The sequence below is a fragment of the Pristis pectinata genome, chromosome 27 (assembly GCF_009764475.1).
Source record: "Pristis pectinata isolate sPriPec2 chromosome 27, sPriPec2.1.pri, whole genome shotgun sequence".
In the NCBI taxonomy this organism is placed as follows: domain Eukaryota; kingdom Metazoa; phylum Chordata; class Chondrichthyes; order Rhinopristiformes; family Pristidae; genus Pristis; species Pristis pectinata.
The window spans coordinates 17,263,727-17,289,125 of NC_067431.1; the positions used below are offsets into that span (position 1 = coordinate 17,263,727).

General features: G+C 40.1%; 1 protein-coding gene across 1 annotated transcript in view; it reads right to left on the reverse strand.

The window, feature by feature from the left end:
- Positions 1-359: 359 nt before the first annotated feature.
- treh (trehalase (brush-border membrane glycoprotein)) overlaps positions 360-25,399 on the reverse strand; it is a 28,635-nt gene continuing 3,595 nt past the window's right edge. The window contains exons 2-15 of the mRNA XM_052039919.1: positions 23,711-23,811; positions 21,583-21,730; positions 19,368-19,455; positions 18,284-18,384; positions 17,185-17,277; positions 15,640-15,756; positions 11,226-11,348; positions 10,896-10,945; positions 10,326-10,526; positions 7,740-7,966; positions 7,122-7,233; positions 4,700-4,812; positions 3,865-3,918; positions 360-720 (exon numbers count right to left, since the gene is read on the reverse strand). Of these exons, the coding sequence (XP_051895879.1) occupies positions 577-720; positions 3,865-3,918; positions 4,700-4,812; positions 7,122-7,233; positions 7,740-7,966; positions 10,326-10,526; positions 10,896-10,945; positions 11,226-11,348; positions 15,640-15,756; positions 17,185-17,277; positions 18,284-18,384; positions 19,368-19,455; positions 21,583-21,730; positions 23,711-23,811 (1,672 nt within the window). The 3' untranslated portion in view covers positions 360-576. The remainder of the gene's footprint in view (positions 721-3,864; positions 3,919-4,699; positions 4,813-7,121; positions 7,234-7,739; positions 7,967-10,325; positions 10,527-10,895; positions 10,946-11,225; positions 11,349-15,639; positions 15,757-17,184; positions 17,278-18,283; positions 18,385-19,367; positions 19,456-21,582; positions 21,731-23,710; positions 23,812-25,399) is intronic.

Below are 25,399 nucleotides of genomic sequence, written 5' to 3' on the forward strand. Positions count from 1 at the left end.
TGATCACACTGTAATGAGTACTTATACTTTCACCCTCTGCCCACACAACCCTCTCATCACTTGTGTATGCACTCCCCACACCCTATCATGGAATCAGGGATCACTCACTAACATTCCCCACCCCTCCAAAGATCAGTTTGTAGCAACCCTACAGTTTGAGGTCTAATGTGGCATTGCTCATAACTGCTAGAATGTCCTCATCTGAACCTCAACAGTACAACATTAAGCATCTCTTCTATATAATTAAAATAAATGGTGAGCAGTAGACAAATCACCAGAATTGTTGGATTTTTTGCTGTATTTGCATTTCATCCAGCATAGAATATATGTCATACAATCACAAATGTTTAGAGGAAATAATTGACAGAAAAGAGCAACAACTTCCACCAACAGAAATCACACCTCAGCACAATCACCACAGAATCAACTTTTTTTTTGTTAGAAATACATTCATGCCCTCCATGCACCCCTCTCATTTCAGTCACCAAGCTGAATCCTTTACCATACCCAACTGGACAAGCTGTGGCTGATTGACAATGGAAGTTAAATTAAGACTTTTTTGACAATATTGCTAGTTTATTGGAAATGAAGGAACAGAAGACAGATTGGAAGTACAGCATGCAAGGTGAAGCTGGTCAGCTCCATGACTCCTGATGCGAGTTGGTCTCCATACTGATCCAAGAGCTCTAAAGCCACTCCATTTGTCCATCCAAACCCCACCTGGGAACATAGAACAAAGTTAAACAGGAACACAATTACCTGAACAGATCAGGGTTTTTCTCTGCTCTCTCATGCTCATGGCTACCACAATCTCATCCATATTTAAATAATGGAGTGTTAAGGAAATTTCCAAAAGAATGCTCACTCAACACATTGTTGCCAGTCCCTTACAACATTTTCCTCCAGCTGATTGCTGAAAGCAGTTGGTTAAATTAATCCCCAACATACAACAGAAACAAATATACACAAAATACAGACACTGGTTTGTTTTGATTTTAGAACAAATAGATCAGCAGCTCTTCAGTTATCCAAGTAGTTGGGATGCACTCATCTGGTTGTATTCATGTACCATTTCATACTCAGATGATCATCTGCAGGTAACTCTTCCAGCTCCTATGTCATACCCATGGTGTTTCTGCACAAACACCTCCCCCTCCCCCCCCCCCCCCCCCCCCCCCCCCCCACCCTCCCAAAAGGTCCTTGGTCTCCTTTTTCTCATCTACATGCTGCTCCTTGGCAACCATTCCAAATGCTTCTAGCTCCACAGTTATGCTGCAACACACCACCTTACCTCATTGTTAACTCTCCCAAGTGTCAGGGCATGTTGAGAGAATGGTTAGTTAAACATCTTAGATCACAGGATTTATAGCAGAGGCATTAAGAATAAAAGCAAAAGCTGCCAAACATGTACCAAACATTTGTTTGGCCACAAATTGAATACAGCTTCTAATTCTGGTCACTACACATTAGGAAGGATGTGAATGCCTGAGAAAGTGCAGGAAAGATTTACTACAATTGTTCCAGGAATGAGGGAATCTTGGCTACAATTTTTTTTTAGTGAAGAAGCTGGAGTTCTTCTCTCTAGAGCAGAGGTTGAAAGGAGATTTGAAAGATTGATTCAGTAGGGTGAATAGAAGGAAGTTGTTCCCAATAGTGGACAAAAAATACAAACAGGGAATGCTAGGATTTGTTTAAAAAAAATAACTCAATAGTTAGGAATTGGAATCTGCTGCTTTCACTACCCTTACAGGCAATGAATCAACTGCCTTCAAAAAGGGAATTATATAGGCACTTGAGAGAGAATAATTTCCAGAGCTGTGGGACAAAAAAAAGGGGAATGGAACAGATGGGATTGCTCTACAAGGAGCGAGCATAGACTTAGTAGGCCAAATGGCCACTTTCTGTGCCATATTGGTATTAATTGAACTTCTCCACATACTCTAAATTGGCAGACTTCCAACTAACATCTAGTTCTGAAGAGTCAGATTCAAGTTCTAACAAGTTATTAAAACTGAAGCTGCTGGCATTGGTTTATGTTACAAACTCCCCCTCTCTGGCACATATCTGGAAATGAAATAGAGTAATTGTATTCTGATGAAGAGTCTTCGATCTGAGACATTAAAGCAATTTCTCTTTCCATAGTGTTTCCAGCATTTTCTTTTTTTTTAATTTGAGAATGTTTGAGAGATCTGTCAGATAATTAAGTATCCCCATTTCTATCTCTACAATATTATCATGTGTTGTTGAAACCCACATCCATACCAGGTTATCTCCAAGCATCCACCACTCTTCTGCCAGCCACCTATCCCTCAGTCTCCAGATAGCCAATCAAAAACTGGCCAGCTGCAATCACTTTGTTCAGAAAAGACAAGACTGAGGGGAGATTAAATTGTGAACAAAATTATGAGGGGTCTAGCAAGGATGTCTTTTACCCCCTTGGCAGGGTAAATAACTGGAGGGCACAGATTTAAAATGAAAGGATTAGACAATGTTGAAGAATTTGTTTTCAGCCAGAGTCTGGAGGTCATAGCCTGAAAGGGGTGGAAACAACACATTACTCATGCATTTCAGAAAGGCACCTGCATGAGCTCTTGAAGAGCCATAACCTGGCCAAAGTCAAAAAGTTGGGAAGTGAGACCCCAAATAGTTCCACTTCCCCTCCCCCCCATGGATAATGGGTCAAATGACCACCCTTTGTACATCAAAATCTAGTTCTACTTTGATTCCAATTATTAACTTGCATCAAATCCTATTCACCTATTGCACCTGGGCTCAACAGCCCACATTGGCTTCCAGCTATTCAATATTTTGACAAATGGCATCTTATAAAGAAAATTTACAAGAATCATACCAGAAAAGGGAGAATTTTGATTTGTTCTCCAAATTGCAGAGAAAATTGAGGAATTTAATAGAGCTCTTCAAAATTATGAAGGGTTTCATAGAATAGGGAGAAAGTACTTCTACAGGCAGAAGGGCTGACAGCCACAAACAAAATAACTAAAAAACAGGGATGAGGATTTTATTTTAATAAGAGTAAATTGTGAGTTGTGCAAACTGGAATGCACCGACTAAAAAGATAATGGAGGGAGATTTAATGACAATTTAAGGAGAATTTAGAGAAACTGCAGTTCCACAGGGAAGCAAGGAGTAGAACAACTATAATAGCTCTTTGAAATAAAGCTGGTACAGGCAGGATGGGCTAAATGCCCTGTCTGTATTGAATTGCTGGGGTGGAGTACTGGCACAGCTGGTAGAGTTGCCACCTCACTGCACCAGTAACCCAGGTTCGATGCTGGGCTCGGGTGCTGTCTGCGTAAAATTTGAACGTTTTCCCTGCAAATGTACCACTTTCCTCTGGATGCTCCAGTTTCTTCCCACATCCCAAAGACGTGCAGGTTGGTAGGTTAATTCACCACTGTAATTTACCCTTAATGTGTGTAGGGAAGTGGTGGAAACTAGGGGGATGGCAGGGGGTGGGGAGGGGAAGTTGAGGGGAACATGGGGAGAATAAGTTACAGTGATTGCTCAGAGAGCAGGCATAGACTCAAATGGGCCAAATAATATTATTTCAAGTCATAAGGAAATATGGAAAACCAAAATGTGGAAGCAGGCTCGTACAGATGATAGGAAGCTCTATTATTATAGAGAAAAATTCTCCAGGCTTTATAGTCTTCTGGAATTTAACACATTCTTCATTGGACAACATTGTGGGTTAAGTGGTCCCAATTTTTTTTATTTTTAAACACGTTTCTCCAAATTGCTGCTCATCCTGGCCCTTGCAGAACTAATGATAAAAGACTGTTTAGCATCACAGCATTTCAAAAGGAGCCTGAACCAGGAAGGAAGTTCGGAAGAAATGCTGACCTGTACATCATATTCTCCGCCCCCGCCTGGTTGACTGTCACCATTCACATCATACTGAAAAAACACAGAAACAGGTTACTCAAATAAAATAAACTCAGTGGCCAAATTGACTCCTCATCAATGAGGAAGCTTTATTGTTAAGTGCAATAAACTCAACATCAGACACTACAGGCTCTAGTTTACACACAACCAATTTGGGGAAAAATCTCAAACCAAAAAGAGTTAGATACAGGTGATAATTAGGATTTTTTTTAAAAAAGAAATGGTTGATACACAATGAAAAGTAAGCTGGTTTGTATAAGTATGATTTGGTAGAACTCTCATGTGATTTACACTTTGGTCAGTTATATAATGTATTACTATCAAGTGTATGTGTGGCAATCGTGATTAGCCATTAAACATATGCAGAGTTAATATGCTTTCTCTATTTAGACTGGGTATGGTGAACTGTTAGTAATTGCAGCGATTAACATGATATATTGAACTGTCATCCAGGAAATAACCCACCCTTCACATCTCTGCCTTAAAAGGCGAATTCTGCACCTCAACCCTGCCAAAATCCTCATGACAAAAGGCCATGACCCAGACAGATCTGCCCAATCCAATTTTTCCTTTCTTTGTGACAGAACACTGCAGACCTTGGATATCTGATTCTACACATATCAGGAACCATTAGACAGAAAAGGAGTCTGTGCCCAGCAGAGAAGAGTGCATAATCTCCGAGTGAGAATGGTATTGTACAGCTCATCTGAATAAGAGGTGCACTGTGCATACCAGTCCTGCACAGGCATTTTAGTGAGGCTTGGTTGTTCAAATAAACAAAACTCAAACTCACCTTTTCAAACATGGCTTGGTGCTTTTTGTACAAACCCCAGTTTGATTGAATCCACTTCTGTGCTTGCTGGAATGCAATTCTCTGACCTCTTTCAGATTTAGACTTTGCCAAACCTATATTATCAAAAAAAAATCAAATTGAATAAAAGCTCAAGTCATATGGCCATCCAGACATTTCAAAGACCAAGATCCTTCCTTCACGTACTCAAAATATGATAGAATAGAGAAGGTCTGAGTGATTGATCAAATGCTGGTCAAATAATTTAGTACAGAATAATTGCTTTTTTATTAACACAGGTTACCCCACTATCTTATCTTTTCTCCATCTATCCCAAACTACTAATGTATCTCACTTTCAAAATTACAACTCTTAAAAATCAATGGTTACGGGATGTTATGTCATACTTGAATCTAGAGAAGATTCGCTGTTCAGTTTTTGAATCTAACCTAGACTTTCAAACCCTGTGGGGACCCTTTTTGAATTATTTTCAAAATCTCTGATTTGGGGACTAAAATGCAGATATTGGCTGACACTGTTACATTTTTTTTTAAGGGTTTTCCTTGCTGTTTCTTCTATCTAACAGCTTCGGGTTTTGGTAGTGGGGGTAGATTTTTTTTTGTAATAAAATTTCAATTTTTTCTCTTTCCTTATTAACTAACTACTATATGTGATTATTGATTTAGAGTATTGTAATCCTAAGTACGACTTATTACAATGTATTCAGTAGTATTTTTACTTTTGATGCATGTACTGTATTTTTTTCATGGATTTAATAAAAATATTGCAAAGAGAAAAATGTATTACAGATGTATTACAGATGCTATGTATGATACATGAGGCTTCTGGGCCATTCTGGATTCTCAGTTACCCCTTCAAAAGTTGTAGTTGCAATTTTCATTTTAAGTACACAGTGATGGTCTCCTTTAGAATGAAAGCCATGTACAGTTCTTCAATATTGGGAAACCCAAAACCGACACCTTTGTCCCCAAACACAAACTCAGTACCACTGCTGCTAATTCCACACTATCTTTGGCTCTTTTTATACTGAACCAGACTGCTCATAACCATGTTTCAGTTCTGCCTATTTCCACCTCTGAAACAATGCCCAACTCTGCCCTCACCTCAGCTTGTTAGCTACCAAAACATTCATCAATCTCTTTACAACCTTCAGATTCAACCATCCTGTGCACCAAGTGGCAACACCTATCACCCATTTCTAGTTAATCCGACTCCTTTCAAAACTCTGCAGACTATCTCCTTCATCCAGCATCCCTCTGCTGGCAGACTTACGTTAGCCCCTGATGCATGATGAGCAATTTTAATACTCTCATCCTGGTCTTTCACAATCTTTAAGAGGTATTACAGAAGTGGGTCTTAATGATGGAGGTGGGTTGTAGACTCGGTTTAAGTAGAAGATCACTATTATGAACTGCTGAGCTCATCTGGTGACAATGACCAAGGGATCAGACTTAATGGTAAGTGGGGCTGGGTGAGGGAGGGAATGACATTGAAAGCCATGGATTTGGTTCTCCTTGTACTTATAAAGCAAGACATCTTTAGTCACATGTACATCCAAACACACAATGAAATACATCTTTTTGCGTAGTGTTCTGGAGGCAGCCCGCAAGTGTCGCCATGCTTCTGGCGCCAACATAGCATGCCCCATGCCCACAACTTCCTAACCTGTACGTCTTTGGAATGTGGGAGGAAACCGGAGCACCCGGAGAGAACGTACAAACTCCTTATAGACAGCAGCTGGAATTGAACCCGGGTTGCTGGTGCTGTAAAGTGTCACACTAACTGCTACACTACCGTGCTGCCACTGCATTCCATACAGGACTAGATGTCAGAAAAGCAACGGCAACATTTGATAGCAGTGAGCTGGAGATGGGTATGTGCATGCAATTGGAACTTGACATCAGACATTTAATCTAGGTAACGGCTAGATGGGAAAGGAGGCAGGGGTCCTCTCGTAGCACTGACTCAGTTTTTTTGTTTAAAGGGGACATGGTGACTACTCCCCACTGTATTCACACTTGTAATGTTTTCCTTTTATAACCCTAGTGAAAGAGGGAAGGCAAACTCAGAGGACCCACTGCTAGTGATCAGAATCAGACACTAACAAATCAATCCTCTTAAGTATTTGCTTTTCTCCCTATTCCTGACAAAGCACACTCAGTGACCCTCCACATTCAATGCAGATTAATTGATTAGCACTGGAAAAACTGATTTAAGTCTGATCATTAGTTTAACCTGTCTAATCAACAGGTTTAAGTCTGTACTATTATTGTATAAACATTACTGTATCCCACTTGCTCAAAAACTGAAAAGGTTTGGCAGTTTGTCCTAGAAGAATTTTCACTGATAGACACCTCAGTGGCCCATGTCACAAAATGGCAACTGAAATAAAAGTTTGCATTACCTTCGATGATGATTTGCTGGAGGGGTGGCCAGGCATTGGGGTAATCCCACTGCTCATCACTTGGCACCAGGGAAGTTGGGATTCCATTCCTATACCCAAGGAGTTGGTGGTCCTGGAAATCAAAGTGCAGCATCCAATTTATTTCCATCACCCAACAGGTGGCTTCTGGCTGAGATAAGCATCCTGATTGAGCTCAATCCATAACACAACCATATCCAGTAATTCTTGCTGGAATATGCAAGAGCCAGTGGTAGGAACCACCAACTCTCCATCCTCTGCTACGGAAAAGGATGCAACACAGGTTAAATCAATCTCACCCACCTACCACAACCCCCAGGTCATTCTCTGCAACCAATCCCCAACCCTGCCCAAACAACCCCATAACAGTCCATCCGAATCCTAATGACTATACTGGCTGGTGTCCATGATCCTGTAAGGTCACTGACGATCAGGGATTCCCCAGAGAACAGATAACTGGAAATAACCACGTCTTTCAGATGCCCATGTTTTACTGTAGTCAGCAACAGCATTTACTCACTCAAGACCAAAGGCTGCTTTTTCCCCCATTCTAACCATCTACACGGGATACAGTCAGGGTAAACAAACGAGTAGAAATACCTCGAGGTAACGGATTACCATCTCTGCAGCCTGCCCTGGAACCTGTTCAGCAAGGCATTCAGCCCAGAGGGGAGCCAAGTTGGAAGCATAGAATGCAGCATTGCTCCTGTTATTCATTAAGTTGTAATCAAACCAAATTCCCTGTTTTTTGTCCCAGAGAACTTCATGCACGGCATCAATCCGTTTGCTCCTGGCCTCGTTATAGAACTGAGCCTTAGCAAAGTTACCTGGAAAACAAAGACAAGTGCATTGGCTGAGCTGGTACTGGCAGAGGAATGAAATGGGACACAATATCAAGGGATGTCATACTGGAATTCTGACACAGACTGGCATCTCAAGTATGGGTGAAAGAGAGAAGTAGAGCTTGCTACAATATGCATGGCTTTTAATGAATTACCATCCCTCACAGAGTCCACCCACACCTTCACAAAGCAAATTAGTACACTGGGACAAGCTCAAAGCTCTCAGAGCTTTATTGATCAGCATTTGAGATATCCAGTAAAAGCAGATAATGCTGGACATACAAAGCAAGTCAGGTAGCATCTGTATCAAGAAAAGTTGATCCAAATGGTTATTCACCATCTATGTCATAGATGCTGCCTGACCTTGTGCATTCCAGCATTTTTTTTTATTTCAGATTTCCAGTATCTGCAGTTTTCTTTTGCTTTAGGATCCACAATTCCCACACAAGACTGGAGAACACAAGATGAAGAATAGGCCACCAGGTCTCTCAAGTCTGCCCCACCATTTAATGTGATCATGACTGATTTATGCTGACCTCACCTTTTCTGTGCCAGTTCCCCATTGCTTTCAATTCCTTGATCTTTCAAGTATTTATCTACCTCTACCTTAAATACTTCTAATGACCTGGGCTTCACTAGCCTCTGGTGTATAGAATTTCAGATTCACTACCCTCAGTTTCAAATGACCAGCCCCTTATCTTGTAACAAGGCCCTCTTGTACATGACTCTCCCACCAGTGAAAACATCTTAACATCTTCCCTGTCAAACCCCCTTAGTATCTTATATAAAAGTTCACACCTCATTCTTTTAAACTCCAAGGAATACAGACCCAAACTGTCTAGCCTCTCTGGAGAAATAGCCAGAGACAGAGCAGGGAGACCTCAAGTAAAATAGAAAGGACAATGCTGAAAAAGATCAGTGTATGAAAGGCAAAGAAAAATGTTTGAGAACCAGCTCTTCCTTAGAACAGAAATTAAATGAAGTTTTGTCAATGGATTTTGGCTTCAAAATGAGATTGCTGCCTGATTGTATTGGCCTTCACCACATTGCTAGGGGGTTTTAAAAAAAAGTGGAGCATTTTTTTTAAATGGTGAGCAATTGGAAGGTCATACTGCTCAGGTAGACCAGAGTATCCTTGTGCACTAATCACTTAAAGTTGATTTGCAGGTACAGCATGTTCTTAGCAAAGCAAAGCAAACTTCTGTAGCCATTCATTGTCAGAGAATTTGAGTATAAAGATATCTTACTGGAATTATGTAGGACCCTAATGAAACCCCACCTGGAATACTGTGTTCTGGTCTTACCATTCAAGAAGAGATATGCTTACAATAAAAGGAGTACAAAGATTCACCAGATTGATTCCTGGGATTGGAGGGGTTACCTGGGGAGGTTTGTCCTATTGAAAGAGATCAGACCAGTTTATACTGTTGTGTTTAGAAGAATAAAATGTGATCTAAATGAAAAAATTCTTAAAGGGGTTGATAGGAGAAATGCAGGGATGACAGTCCCCCTGCTGAGTGTCTAGAACTAGGGATCACAGCCTCATAGGAGCTGGCCATTCAGGCTGGTAAGAAACTTCTTTACCCAAAAAGCGATGAATGTTTGGAATTCTCTATACAGGGGAAAGAGGAGATTCAGCTGCTGAGTCTATTCAAGGCAGAGGTCAATAGAGCATAGGAAAATGATACCATGGTAAAAGATCAAAATGGCAGAGCAGGCACAAAGGACCAAACTTCTACTTCTGTTTCTCACATCTCACCCAACAACTGCATCCTGCAGGAATCATTGGCAGTAAAATGAGGAGATACTCTTCACAATTCCACTCTCCTTTCTGTATGCAGGGGCACTGAGATTATCTGTAGAAATTAATTAACCCAGCACTGGATGGGGGTCAAACATACCCAGATCCACTCCACATTCCTTGCAAATTTTGATTAGGTACTGCATTAGATACACTGTACACAACAGGCAACATCATTTCAGCCTTGGTCAGTCTTCATTGGGCATATGCATAGCAACACTGCATTTCAGGCTCATGAGCTGTGGCCATCATTCCTCAAGTCATACCTGTAAAATTCAAGCAGGTCTACACCTTATTGAACACCTTTGTGTCAAAAATCAAGGTTTGCTCTCATTGGAGGAAATACTTCTAAAGGATGTGAATCCAAGCACTTGCAGGGAAATATTTCTAAGCTGGAATGAGATAGCAGCAAGCACAGCAAGATCCAACAAACTGCAGAGAGACAACTTGTCAGTTAACCAGTGTCTAATGCCATTATTGATCATAAAGGGAAACAAATTATTAAAATGCAAAATTCTCTGCCAACTCAATTATGGTACTGACCCAGCTGCTTATGAAACAATGCCAAGATTTGCTCGTTCCTGCAAAGGATGGAGTTTAAATCAACAGGAATGATGTGCCTGGTTTTTGTATCTTTTAACGTCCCATTATTCTCTCCATTGGAGTCAATGAACCAGCGCGATGAGAAATCCCAGCCAGACTCCGCTCCTGTTTTCAGCTCCACCCACAGGTCTTGCCGGGCAGCTGAGGGTGACAAACATTCATCATTTGAACAGTGAGAATATTAAATAAATGATTATTATTAAGACTGTAGCTCAGTTTCTAAAATGCTGGTGCTGGACTCAGGACAAACTACAGCATCACTGCAACGCTTGAACTGCAGGAAGCATGCATATGTCTGAAACTTCAAGGTATCCAAGAATGGATTAGAATTGGCAGCTTTCCAGCGACTGCTATGATGCTTACATCACAACATTCAATAATAATTTCACCCACTAATAATTTAATAGAATAGCCCTAGTGCAGGTAACAGCATGCGCGAGGTAGTGAATAAAGGTCCTTTCAGTGTTGTGGAGTACTTTGAAGATTGTTCTCAAGAACATAAAAACTTACCTTCTGATAGAGTCTGTCCCAATGCTACATCCTTGCTGTAGGACTCAGGCCTGTTTTTGGAAAGAGCAATAATACATTTTTAATAAAAATAGAATATTAATAAAACGTCCAGAGGTATTCCTGGCAATGAGTATTTTCCCCAAATGGCTGGTCTGCCTGTCCAGCATTTATTGGCTCACCAGTAACATCTTTCTTCTGCACAATAACACTGTGCCATAACACTGAAGGAAGGAAATTCACACTGGTGCCAGTTGTATAGCTACTGTATTGTCTATGTTTATGTAAAGAACTTTGCATAAAACACAAAAAGTGGAAGGATACTGTACACACCTGGGGCCAGCTGCTTCAACATTATACAGATTCAGATGATGAGTTTTGCCTCCTAAGGTGATAGAGACAGATCGATTCTTCATCCAGTATTCATACTCCTTGTCTAAGAGACCAATGCATTCCCTAATTGAAAAAGATACACAGTTACTATAAAGCACGGAGATATAGGATACCAATGATCTTGATCTAATTATTTTTGGTAAATAATTATGGTTACTGATGCATCACTGGCAGGACAAACCATTCTTACCCAACCCCAGTAGTGGTAACCATATCAATGCAGGATTGCTGTTACACATTAGCACAAACTAAGCAAAGCTGACAGGCTTCCTTCCATAAAAGGGACCAAGGATAACTTGGTTTTAGGACAATCTGACAGTTTGTATCAATACTGATACAAATAAAAGCTAAAAGTTAAAAAGCTTATTATCCAGCAGGGCAAGATAATAATACACAATAATAGGACAGCTTTTATTCATGGTCAAGGATGACAAAAGTTATTGTTCATTCAGAACAATGGCTATTTGCGACAAAACAAATTTAGACATTTGACAAAGTCCCACTTGAAAATTAAAATCCCATTGGGATCTGCAGCAAAAGGTGGCAACTTAGACCCAAAATTGACTCAATAACAGGTGGTGACTGACAAGTGATTTAGTGACTGGAAGGTTGTTTTTAATGGAGTTCAGTAGGGTTCAATGTTTAGATCCCCGGCTCTTGTTGGTGCATGGCATGATTTAGAGTTAATTGCCAGAATCAAGTTTGCAGATGATACAAAAGTTGATTGCAAGGAAGATAAAGAAAAAATAGCAAATTATGTCCAATTCAGAGAAGTAAAAGCTAGTGCATTTGGAGAGCACAAACAAGGATTACATAAGAAATACAAGTATAGAAGAACAGAGATATTGAATTCCGTGCGCATGGGTGCTTGTACATAGCAAGACATGCAAGTAAGGCAATTATGAAAGTTTATGGGATATTTGTTTTCTGTCCTTCAATCAAAAAAGGACAGGGAATTCCTACCAGCCAGACCTGTATCCAGTTCTGGTTATCACATTACAGGAAAGATGTGATAGCACTGGAGAGGTTGCAGGGAAGATTTGTAAGTGTGTTGCCAAGGCTCAACGATAGAGTTTTGGGAAGAAATTACCTAGATTGGGTGGTTTTCTTTGGAACAGGTGGCCAAGGGTTTGGGGAAGGGAAAGAATATAAATGAAGTGCACAAAATTGGCTCTGGAATTTAAAAAATGGAACAGCAGCAAATTGGATTTTAAAAATGGCTGGACAGGAAACAGCAACAGTGAGGATTTGTTTCACAGACCGCAGGGAAGTATCCAGTAAAGTTCACCCTGTGGCCTAGACTAGGATCACTGCTTTACACATATTATTGATTTGGATGTAAATTGTACACCCAAAATTTTCAAATGTGCAGGTGATGAAACTTTGATGCAAAGTGAATTGTGAGAAGGATAGTAACAGATTAAGCAGATGCAGACAGGCTGATGGAATGGGTGGATAGGTGGCAGAAGAAACTTCGTGCTGAGAAATATTAATTGCTACATTATTGGTAGGAAGAATAAGCAGCAAGATAAACTAGGGAATAAAATGCTAAAAGGGGTACAAGAATAGGGACGTATTCGGTATGTGTGAATATTTTAATGGAAGTGGAAGGGCAGTTTGAGAAAGTGATTGAAGCAACATACAGAATCCTGGGCTTTATAAAATAGGCCTACAGTGGATGCAATCTCACTGGCTCTCTACTCAGTTGTGGAGCACCTAGACAACAGCAAAATATACGTCAGGCTGCTGTTTACTGATTATAGTTCAGCATTCAACACCATCATTCCCTCAGTACTACTCAACAAGCTTCAAAACCTGGGCCTCTGTACCTCCCTCTGCAATTGGATCCTTGGCTTCCTTATTGGGAGACCAGAGTCAGTGCAGATCGGTAGTAACATCTCCTCACTGAGGATCAACACAGGCACACCTCAAGGATGCGTGCTTAGCCCACTGCTCTACTCTCTCTACACTCATGATGGTGTGGCTAAGCACAGCTCAAACACCATCTATAAACTCACTGATGACATCACTGTTGTTGGCAGAATCTCAGATGGCGACGAGGTGGCGTACAAGAGTGAGAAAGATCAGTTGGTTGGGTGGCGTCACAACAACTTTGCACTCAACGTCAGCAAGACCAAGGAATTGATTGTGGACTTCAGGAAGGGGAAGTCAGGAGAACACACACCAGTCTTCATTGAGGGGTCAGCAGTGGAAAGGGCAAGCAGTTTCAAGTTCCTGGGCATCAACACCTTGGATCTATCTTGGGCCCAACACATTGATGCAATCATGAAGAAGGCACGCTAGTGGGTCTACTTCATTAGGAGTTTGAGGAGATTTGGTATGTCACTAAAGACTTGCAAATTTCTACAGATGTACAGTAGAAAGCATTCTGACTGGTTGCATCACCGCCTGGTATGAAGGCTCCAATGTGCAGGATCAAAAGAGGCTGGAAAGGGTTGCCGACTCAGTCAGCTCCATCATGGAAACAACCCTCCCTGCCATTGAGGCAATCTTCAAGAGGCGGTGCCTCAAGAGGGCAGCATCCATCATTAAGGACCCTCACCACCTGGGACATGCCCTCTTCATGTTACTACCTTCAGAGAGGTGGTACAGGAGCCTGAAGACCCACCCTCAATGTTTCAGGAACAGCTTCTTCCCCTCCACCAAATTTCTGAACAGTCCACGAACTCTACTCGTTATTTCTCTTTTGCACTATTTATTTTTGTAACTTATAGTAATTTTTACATCTTTGTCTTGCACTGTACTGCTGCTGCAAAACAACAAATTTCACAATGTACGTCAGTGATAACAAACCTGATTCTGATTAAATAGAGGAATAGACTACAAATAAGCCATGACATCCCTTTATAAAACATTGTTTTTGCCACAACTGAGCTACTGTGTCTAGCTCGGAGTGCCACCCATTTGGAAAGATGCAGAGGTTTTGGAGTACAGAAGCAGTTTGCTAAAATAATGCCATGGATGAGAAAAACTTTAGTTCCATGGGTCGACTGGAGAAGCTGAGATTGTTCTTTGTGACACCACAATGCTGTCAGAGGATTTAATAGAGATATTTTTTTTTAAAAATCACAAAAAAGGTAGAGATAAAGCAAAGGGAGAAAGAGAATCTGTTCCCATTTGGTGGAGGGGTGAAGAACCAGGGGACAGAGAATGAAGGCAATTGTCAAAAGGATGAAAAGTGATGCAACAATTTTTGTTAAATACACTGATCAGTTAGGGTCCAAAATACACTTCCAGGGATAGAAGGGGATACAGATTCAATATAGTTCAGAGGGGACCTGGAGAGGCATCTGAAAAGAAATAAATTTATGGGGCTATGGAGCAAAGAACAGGAGCATGGGACTAGCTGGATTGTTCTTGCCTAAAGTTGACATGGACACAACAGGTTAAATGGTGATTCTGTAAATAGAAAGGAGCTCACTCCCTTAGCAGAGGAGTCAATAATTACCAATGGTACATAATTAATGGGTAGCAGGTTTAGGGGATGATTGTTTTGTTTTCCAGCTAATAATGGGTGGTAGGTCTAGAACACATTGGCTGAAAAAGGTGGGAGGTAAAAACTATCACCATATTTTAGTACCACTTGGCTGATATCTAGAGGGCAACAGTTCAAGAGTCAGAAAGTGGGATTAGTCTTTGTAATTATTTTTCAACTTGCATGTCATTCATGGACCAAAAAGCCTCTCCATGCATTATAGGTATTTATGATGCCGTGAACCATACAGGCTTAAGTGCATGTTTTACAAAGCAGTAATAATTAGCGAGAACTAGACCACAGTGGCTCATTGAGAGATGCCAATTGAAACTCTCTGAAAGCCAAATCAAGACTAAGTATTGCATTTTACATTTTCTGCGTAAAATCACTGCATTTTTACTAAAGCTTCTGGGGAACAAAAGTACCAATATTTTATTCAGCTCCTGCCTGCAGGGTCACTCATCAGAGATCAAAAGCGAGACCTAAAAAGATTTCCTGCCCAAATCCAGAGACCATTTGTAGCAAAGCCAGAAATGTCAGCAAACCAGCAGAATTCAGGGATCAATCTCTGGTTAGTGCAGATTAGCACCAACCCAGAAGACAGCAACACACCAAATATCACAAACTTTTAAGAATAAAACCAAGCATGAAAATGTGATGTGTAAGAGAGCATCAGTGACTTGGCAAGGGTCAAGAGAAAGAGGAAAAATAACTAGTATTGACTAGTTGACTATAGTTCTAGAAAAGTGAAGATTTTTTGCTGTCTCACCACTCCCAATAGCCTTCTTAGTGTTGGAAGTAATAAACCCTCATTAAAAGTTCAAGCAGATTTCATTTTACAGCAGACAAATAACTCACGTCAAAAAGGCTTTGTCATTTGTAGCAAGGATGTAGCTCTCTACCATTAATGCCAGGAATGGTGGTTGACTTCTGCGCTGATAATATACTCGTCCTCCATTCGGGATGAAGCCAAATCTGCAATACAAAACAAAGTCAACTGGTAAAATATTCCAATTTGCTTCCTTCTTCCTCCAACCTAATAAAGGCTTATTCAACAGATGTTTGCAATGTTTAATAGTGGTCTGTGATTGGTGGAAGCAGCAAGGCGCAAATGAGACTGGACTCAAATGAGGAAGCACACAACTTGAAACTGAATAAAGAAACAACAGGGGTCAAATGGTAAAAAGCAAATCTCCAGGAAATCCAAAAAGAAAATAAAAGTTTATTTTACAGAGTGAGATTTTGATCTCAGCCCAGGGCATCTGATGGATAATGCATTGAGTCCTCATCTGGTTAAGCAATAATTAATTTGCATTTTTAATTGTGTCTTTAAATTTTTCCAATGGAGAGGAAAAAAAATCAAAATCCTTAGCAAATATTATTTAAGGATTAAAGAAATAAGAGAGTCAAATCAAGCGCAAAGAGAAAATGCATAGGAAAAATAATTCAAGGGAGATTAAAGGTCAAGGACAGTAGAACTTCCCAGAAACACGGTGACATGCATTTACAGAGCTCTTAACAGTAAAATGCTCCAAGACACTCTGTCTCAGTGTTAGATTTTGTGTGATTGCACTCCAGCAAAGGCATAGATAGTAAGGCAAGAAACCAACTATTAAAAGCATTATGGCGGTGATTCTAGGATGAAGGTTGCCAATAGTAGAGCTGAGATGTGCACAAGATTAAAGCTAGCAGAGAGAAAAGAACTTGAGTGTTGTAGTATTGGAGGTGGTCACAGAAAATATTAATACCTGTGGAAAGATTCCAGCCAAGATCAGCACTCATAAGTGCTGAAGAAATAATTTAATATCTTATTACTATTTATGAACAGCGTACAAGCCCTTGCTCTATCCCCAAGGTATTTTCAACTCAAATTGTGTCCCTGCTACGATGCAGCTTCCTCCCCAACCAACTGAAAGATGTTAACTTCATTAACATATTTTCCCAGGGTGGGAATGTCAAATATTAGAGAGCATAGGTTTAAGGTGAGAGGGGAAAAATTTAAAAGAAGATTTGCGAGGCAGGTGCCTAGAACCGAGTGCCAGAGGAGGGGGTGGAAGCAGATTGAGGCATTTTGAATTTGGCAGATTTTGAGGATAGAAGCAGATTTTGAAGCAAAGTTTGAGGCATTTAGACAGGCACATGAAAGACGGGGAATGGAGGGATACAGACCTCGTCCAGACAGCTCCATGGTTTAAATTGGTATTATGGTCTGCAGAGATATTGTAGGCCAAAGGGCCTGTTCTTGTGCTGCACTATTCCATGTTAACACATTTATTGCAATGTTTAGTGATGGTTAATTGTGTTTGTCAATGTCCTTTGCTTCCATCTCACCTTTGAACCTGCAAGATACAGGTGTACCCCTCTCCTGATGGCGAAATATACACATTGCCCCTCACATTTTACCTGTGGATGAGATACAGGAAGTTTTCAATCATCCCTTTAGCAGTTTTACTCATCTCAGAGATCAGAAGTCCTTTTATTATCCAGTAAGAATCCCTGAGAAGAAAAATTAAACAACATACATGACACCCAATAGTGTATGAACTATCCCACTCACAGTAGAGTCAAATCTAATGTTTCCATGCACACACAAGCAAGCTCCCCCAACCCTGGGATTTTCTGAGCCTGTCTGGTTGCATGGATGCCTCTGGAGAAACTTTGTACATTCCCACAACAGAATTTCTATTCAAGTTCTGGCAGAACCATTGCCACATTTACTTCCAGGCTTGATTTTTTAAACACAAGGCTACAATGTAATAATACTATCATTCAAGCAGTTTTGAGATGCCAGTCACACTGTGCTTTACACATTCCAGCTTTTGCATTCATTTCCTGTTGTTCTAATTCAATGTCACTTCAGCAGAGACAATGCTAGTAAGTTTATCTGTGCATTGGCAGAAGGCCAATCACAGTTCCAGCATCAAGAACCCAACTCTATGGTAATCACCGATTTTGCATTTTTGTGTTAACTGCAGCTATTCCAAACATGTCTTTTCAAATCCCACATGTACTATTTGACGGCAAATTAGTTTTACTGAAAACAAGGTAAAATGAAATGTCTCACAAACCTGTGCACACCCTCTTGCAACATACCATCAGTTTCAACGTCATAACTTTAGCATCAGCAGGCAACCCAACCTTCCTCATCACCACTAATCCTCCACCCACACACCCCTTACAAATGCACACGTTTACAGCAGAATTCATCGATATATAGGATAAAGATCAGAAAATTAAGCTAACGTTCACCTCCCTAAAATGACAGAGTTGCCAAGGTAATTGCACTAGGCAGGGACATGGTGAGGCTAATTCCAGCTGTAGGATTTCCCTTCATCTGATGCCATGGAAGTATAAGGATGAGAAAGGTCTTTAAAAAAAGGGGGGGGGGGGGGGGAAGAGAGAGGAAAGAGGGGAGAGAAAGAACTGCCAAAGAATAAAGAAACTTAGGTCATCCTGCAGAAACCCCAAAAAACAAAAGTTAAAGTGTCTAATGAGCTCTTACCAGTAATAATATTCCCTGAAGCGACCACCAGGTACAACCAATGGATTGGGAACATAAATCTGGGAATACAGTTCTGGGTGGGACTGTACATCCACTTTAATCTGAAATGACCGAGAATTTAGTCAAATTCGGATGGAATGACATTTGCTCAAATCTAATAACAGATCTTGCATCAGGCACATGATACAATCACCACCCCAATTTGTTCAAGCTGACAAAATAGAAGTTGAAAAGAAAACACCCATGAACCTGCTCCAGCATTCAATAAGATCGTTGCTCTTTCCATATCCGAGTTTTCCACCCAACCATGTTTACACAGTAAATGGTTGAGGGATACATCAATCAGCTTTTAATATATGACTGAACACCTTCAGCCCTCATTGCTGTGTGAAGAAATATTTCCTAACCCAAGCCTAAACAGCCTACCTCCAATCTCAAGACAAGGTTTAAAGTGGAGAGCACCTCTCAGCACCTGCACCATCAATCCCTTCCATAATCCTACCTGTTCTAGTAAAATTCCTTCTCATTCTTCTAAATAACAGCTTGAAGAGGGTAATCTTACCCATTCTCTCCCAAAAGAATGACCCCTTCATACCAGCAAGCTGGGTCACCAGTCAAATGTCTGGTTTTGCTGGGTTTCAGTTAGTTTTAAAATTATGTGTATCAGTTAATGTGCTCAGGCCATTATTTATCTATGTGAATGTTTAAATTATGTAATTCAAGTTTATAAGGATTGGATTATCTCATGCAATGCATTTAGTTGCTATCTAGATGTATGTGCAAAATGCACAGGTCATTTAAGGCTAAAATGCCTTTAGTGTTAAAACACAACTGTCCCCAGGAACTGGAGTGAGGCAGGAATTTGATGTCTGAATTTCTGGATAAAGGTGGGAGGAAACTCAAGAGTTCACATGTCCCGTGGTGGCTGTGTGATCTTCCTTCAAAATGGATGGGAGCAACTATGCCTGAATACTTCCTGAAGCAATGACTATTGGATCACACTGTTAGATGTCTGTTTCTCATCCTCTACAATCCATTCAGAGAGAAACCCATGACCGAGCTGCAAATACAACTCCACGTGTACCTTTCTCCCTAGAGATTTCCAGAAAGCGTGCAGTTCTGTAGCCCAAAGTCGCAGATTCGGATCAGAAATCCTCTGGAGGATTTGCGGCCTGCAAGAGTGAAATTTTAATTAAACTGTGGGGCTTGTGACCTACATTTACAACCACAACTCCTCAATCTCCACTCATGTTAGTTTATAGGCCTTCACTTCTAACTACCCTAATTCAGGGCCCTTTCTTCACTTACTGAATTGGTTTCCCCGAAATGCTCTGCAATAATTCAACTTCTGAACCCTTTCCCTCTAGTATTTTGCATCCCTAGATCTTTTTAATGCACTATTCACTTGTACATCCAACTTTTAGTATCTATAGGTCTCCATAAAAGATTTCTGAATAGTAAAACAAATGACATTTAGACATCAATTTTTACGTAATGAAATTTCCCAATTTCCATGTTCAGCAGGAGTATCAGAACTCAATAGCAAGTCACAAAAAGGACATTGGGTTAGATGATCAAACTCAAGGAGGTACAACTAGAGAGCCTCCGAGAGAGAGTGGGGGTAGAGGCACAAGTGACAAGAACCAAAAGGTACAATTGTGGATTGATTAAATTCTAGGATAAAAAGGCAGCCAGAACTGGATCCCAAACCTATAGAATTGGAGTGTGTAAAGACAGGAAAAGTCAAAGCCACAGAATACATTTTGCAAGCAACGAGAATTTTAAAGCCCACGTTACTAATGTGGGCTAGCGAGCACAAGAATACAAATGTATATCATGGCGAATAGCTTTATTCCTACATTTTGTCGTCTTTCATTCTTTTGCATCATATCTATTCCATTTACAGCAGTGAGCCAGGCCTCATTACAGGCAAATACAAAAGCTAACTGTGATTGCCAAGTGGCAATATAACACATCTGGGTAGAAGTCCATGTGCCAATTCATTTCAGTCACTTATCAGTTTGCCTTTGTCCCTCAGAGTACAACGATTACAGTTTATTATGCTGCACTGATTTTTTAAAAAATATACTGCTAATTTCATACCATACTCCTGCACAACCCACCGATTTATACTGTGCCTTATCACATTTCAAGAAAAAAAAGCATGTTGAAGTGTTTCATGATGTTATTACGACAGATTGCAAATTAAGCAAGTAGAATCAATGCAGTTTTGAAGCCATGAGGATCACACAGACATTTGTTTCTCGTCACAGCATTTCTGCTCTTCTTCAAAATGTCAGCTGAACAGACAGCCATGACTTTAGATGAACAAAGTGCTGTTGGCAATCTCAGCTGCAAGTAAAAGAATTCCTTGCCATTATTTTGAAGAGCAGAGGAGTTTCTCACTATTCCGGTCAACATTATCCTTAACCACATCAAAACAGCCTAATGTTGATGGAATTTTGCAGATCCCATATCATAAAAGTGACTACAATTCAAAAAACACTACAAGTAGTTGTAAGGTTGAGGTTGTGAAAATGCACAATATAGTAACAAATTCACTTAACATCCGAACTAAAGGATTACACATTCAGCTGTCCAGCAATGGATGTATAGTTAGATTATCTGGACTTATTATTGAATTCCTTAACTTTAATTGACCCATTCTTTTTCTGTCTATATCAGAACTGGCTATTTCTGCCTGTCATCATTTTGGCTCTGTGTTTCTTTTACCATCGGTCTGGCCTGCTGGACATATCCCACAGCCTTGCTATTAAGAGCATTATACAGACACAGGAGGACAAATGAATTGCTATATTCACTTATTTAGTCTCACCCAATCAGATCTATTCCATTTGTTCTACCCATCCCTCCCCACCTACTGAGAACTAACTTGTTTTCTCCTTTTACCAGTTCTGATGAAGAGGCTTGCATCTGAAACATTAACCATTTCCCTTTCCGCAGGTGCTGCCTGACCTGAATGTTTCTAGCATTTCTCATTTTTATTTCAGATTTCCAGCATCTGTAGTTGTTCTGATTTTCTCAATGTGCTGAGTTGAGTTTTGCCTTAAAACTTCTGACTAAGGGAAAAAGGAGCGCTACTAGCTAAGAGAACTTTATAGGCCATTTTAAAGTGTTCAGTCTGATGGACAAAACTGAGCAGAAGTTGGAGTATAGAAATAGGCTATTTGGCTCTCACGCCTACTTTGTCATTCAAGGTTTTTTTTAAAAAACCTCAGCACTACAGCTGTAATACTGAGCTAGGAAGACCATGAATAATGCACTACTTTTGTACCTACTGGTCACTCCAGTCCTCTGGTGTCCATTTCTCAAACTCCTGTCCGGGATCTTCGAAGTATGTTTGGACAAAATTGTTCAGCTGATGCTTTGTTAGGTTCCTGGCAGGTGAGGCAGTGGTGAGGTTTTTGAAAGCTTCCCAAACGACATCTTAACGTTTTCAATGAGGAAGAAAAAAAGAGACCCAAATTACATTCAAGTTTTAAAAGCTGTAAATATTAGATCTGTGGGTCTGACTTGAGTGAGGTATTAGTGTTACACACTGGTAGACACCAATTAGTGTTATATAGAATTGTACAGCACTTATTTCACAAGAAAGACTTGTGAAGCAAATGGCTATGATGAATGTTTATGCCCTACATTTAAAAAAAAGTCTCTTCACACCACATAGTCTTAACTTTATCAATGTGTTACTTCCTTTCTCATTTTTAATATAGCTTCCCATTAAACGCATGCATACCATATGTCTGGTGTGGTACTCAGTCACACAGACATCTACACTGCAAATTCCATGTGTGGACCTGTGTTCAGGCAGCCAATGCAAAAGCACGGGCTGCAACTGGACTTGCTCCTTGGGTGAAAAAGGATTACCTAATTGAGAAAGCAAGAACAAAACTAGGTTTTGATTTAATACTCTCCACAAACAAAATGTTCTTATGATCACTTATTAAGAATGGTCACGTGGGTAAAGTTTGGAAACACACTAGGCAAAACTTTGAGGGAAACAATTTATATTCAAAGTGTCTTTTAGCAATGAACATCAGTGTTGGAAGATGACTGACCATACCAGGCAACAAGATAATGGGAGAGTAGCCCAATATCAGCTTTCAAACTTTTGTCGTGACAAATTTCCTACACAAATCTTTTGTAACCGTTTTCACATTCAGGCTCAGTAAATTAAAGTTTTCGCTTGGAAATGCTAATACTTCGTCAGTCAGGGAATGAAGGCTGAAGTCCCAAGGAGCTTGCAAAGCTCCAAAACTACACAAGCACAAGTCCACAAGGTTTTGTCTACTTTGTCTGGACTACAAAGTAGACAAAACCTTCCAGGCTTCCAAAGGAAAGCAAACATATTTTTGTCATTTTTGTTAGGATAATTACTTCTCAGAATGATAAACAGCCTAATATCTGTTGGAATATTGTCATTTTGCAACAGTTAGACTTTACTCCCACCTGTTAGTTTTTAAAAAAAAGTTTCTAACTGCTCAAAAGCACCAGAAAATGAGGGTAAAGGAAACCAGGTAAAAAGTGGATCAATGGGCTACCACCCCAGCCCATTGAAATTTAATAGTATCAGGTGTTTCAGTTGGAAAAATAGAAAAGCAGAATTGGTTTTTTGAAAAAAAGTTATAACATTGATAATCAAAAGGGACACAGCACAGGAAGATGCAGGTAAAATAAGCAATGAGGAAAGGCAAAAGTAATGTTAGCCTTAATATTGCAAAATTTGGAGTACAAAAATAAACAATTCTTAATTAATGCATATGGAGAAATCATGTCAGGCATATGCTTGCGGTTTTACCACTATTCTCCAGGAAAGGGAGGACAGTGTTACAAAGCCTTAGAGACAGCATTACAAAGACTAGCTAGATGGATCGATTTGTGAGTTGAGGGGATTATTCAGTAAGGAGAAAATCAAGTAGACTAGTCCTGCATTCCCTTGACATTATAACAACAGACTCATGAGACAAGTTCCTAGAGGATTTACAAAGTAAATGCTTGGAGTACGTTACCTTTCATGGCAAGTCAACTAGAAATTAGAAAAACAGAACAAGGAGTGCCTATTTAAAAAGCTGAGATGGAGAGGTTTCTTCACTCAGTGGATTACAATCTTTGAAATTCTCCTCCCTAGAAGATAGGGGACAAGGACTCCTCAGTTGTCAAATATATTCTCATGTGAAAAAGGAAGCACGGGCTATGGGGATAGCATAGGAAGGAGAAATTGATAAACACCAGCTATACTCTCTGAACAGCAGAGCACTTGAGGGATTGCAACGCTTACTCCTGCTATTTCTTATGTGAGTAACTGAACTAATTATGCAAATTCTATTTGAAAGTTGCCATTTGGTAAAATTTGTACTTACAAAATGGCAGAGGAAACCCAAAGCTACGAAAGGCTGTGACTTGTACCTGGATTCATCTGTAACTTCATATCCACAAAATACTTGTCATCATCAAAAAGTCTGGCCATTTGCACTTGTTTCAGAAGCTCTCCAGTACAATAGATATGGCTTGAGGAAAAAGAACAAGAAATTGCACAAGTTATCATTGGTAATACAGAGTTTACTCTCAAAGACTAGGATAACAACCAGAATAGATTACACTTGTATCCTGGAGTGGTTATGTCTCTGCCTGCACAGCCCAAATAGTTGCATGCCATGACTCTTGGGGCCATTTTAAATGTGCCCAAAATCCCATTTGCCAACACAAATAAACTCTGACATTAAGATTTAACCTTTAACCATCAGTTAAAACTATTGCTGTAAAAACCCTGCTCACAATCTCTTGGCCCATGAAAAATAAATCAGTTTACAAAAAAAAAGGTTGTGGCTGAGTTTGGACACCCTATTTTATGTACAAGAGTCTCAATCAATCTGACTACCAGCATTGATGTACATTTTTTCCATCTACCCTGCTCCTTCCAGGGTCTATCTGCTACCTTTCCTACCATACCACCTCAAGGAAGACAGTACTACTTCAAGGAAAAAGCACAGATGATAAATCAACTCTAGCATGAAAACGCACTTATCATTTCATAGCCACTAAATAAGCTCCTACCTGTTCTATTCAAATCAGGCTACACCACTTTCTTCATTTTGAGCCATGGTGTACAGGTTGTCAGATGGTGTCATCTCTTCACACTGTATGCATATCCCAACCTGAGTGACTGGCTACATCATTTTCCTGGTCTAAATGTCAATTCATAAATGTATGGCATTAAAACTAAGTCTGTAGAATTGGATGAAACCTCAACACCATTCCTATGGCAGGTATTCAGTAGTGGATAAATTAAAAAGTTTGATTGTTTTATGAGATAGTTTAGTTGGCTCAAATTCAAAATCATAGCTTGCTTGCACCTGATTGGTTTTAGATGTGCACACATGTGGAAAAGACCAGATTTCAGAAGTGATAACTCTTCTAATTTTCTTTTGAAGATGTTGGCAGGGAAAAAGAAATCAGTAATTGCCTTAATGTTATACAGTACAAATACAATAATCTACTATATTTCTTAAAATAGGAGCAAGAAAGATATGCTAATCTTGTGGTGAACCTTGGTTAGAGTACAATAATCCAGAAGATTAAGATGCATGGGTTCCATGGTGGCTTGGTAGTTTGGATTCAGATTTGGCTTGCCCAAAGAGAGGGTAGTGGTGGAAGGGTGTTATTCTGGCTGAAGGTCTGTGACCAGTGGTCTGCAAGATACATGACTTGGATGAAAATGTAGATGGGTGGGTTAGTAAGTTTGCAGATGGCACAAAGATTGTAGAGTTGTGGACAGTGTTGAGGGCTATCAAAGGGAAATAGCAGAATAAAGATCAGTTGCAGATATGGGCAGAGAAATGGCAGGTGGACCTTAACCTGAGCAAATGTGAGGTGTTGCACTTTAGGGAGGTCAAATGTAGGGGGAAAGTAAACAGTTAGTGGCAGGACCCTTAACAGGATTGATGTACAGAGGGATCTTGAAGTCCAAGTCCATAGCTCACTGAAAGTGGCCACACAAGTAGATAGGATGACAAAGGCAGCTTACGGCATACTTGCCTTCATTCGTCAGGGCATTGAGTACAAGAGTGGGGAAGTCACTTTGCAGCTATGTAAAGC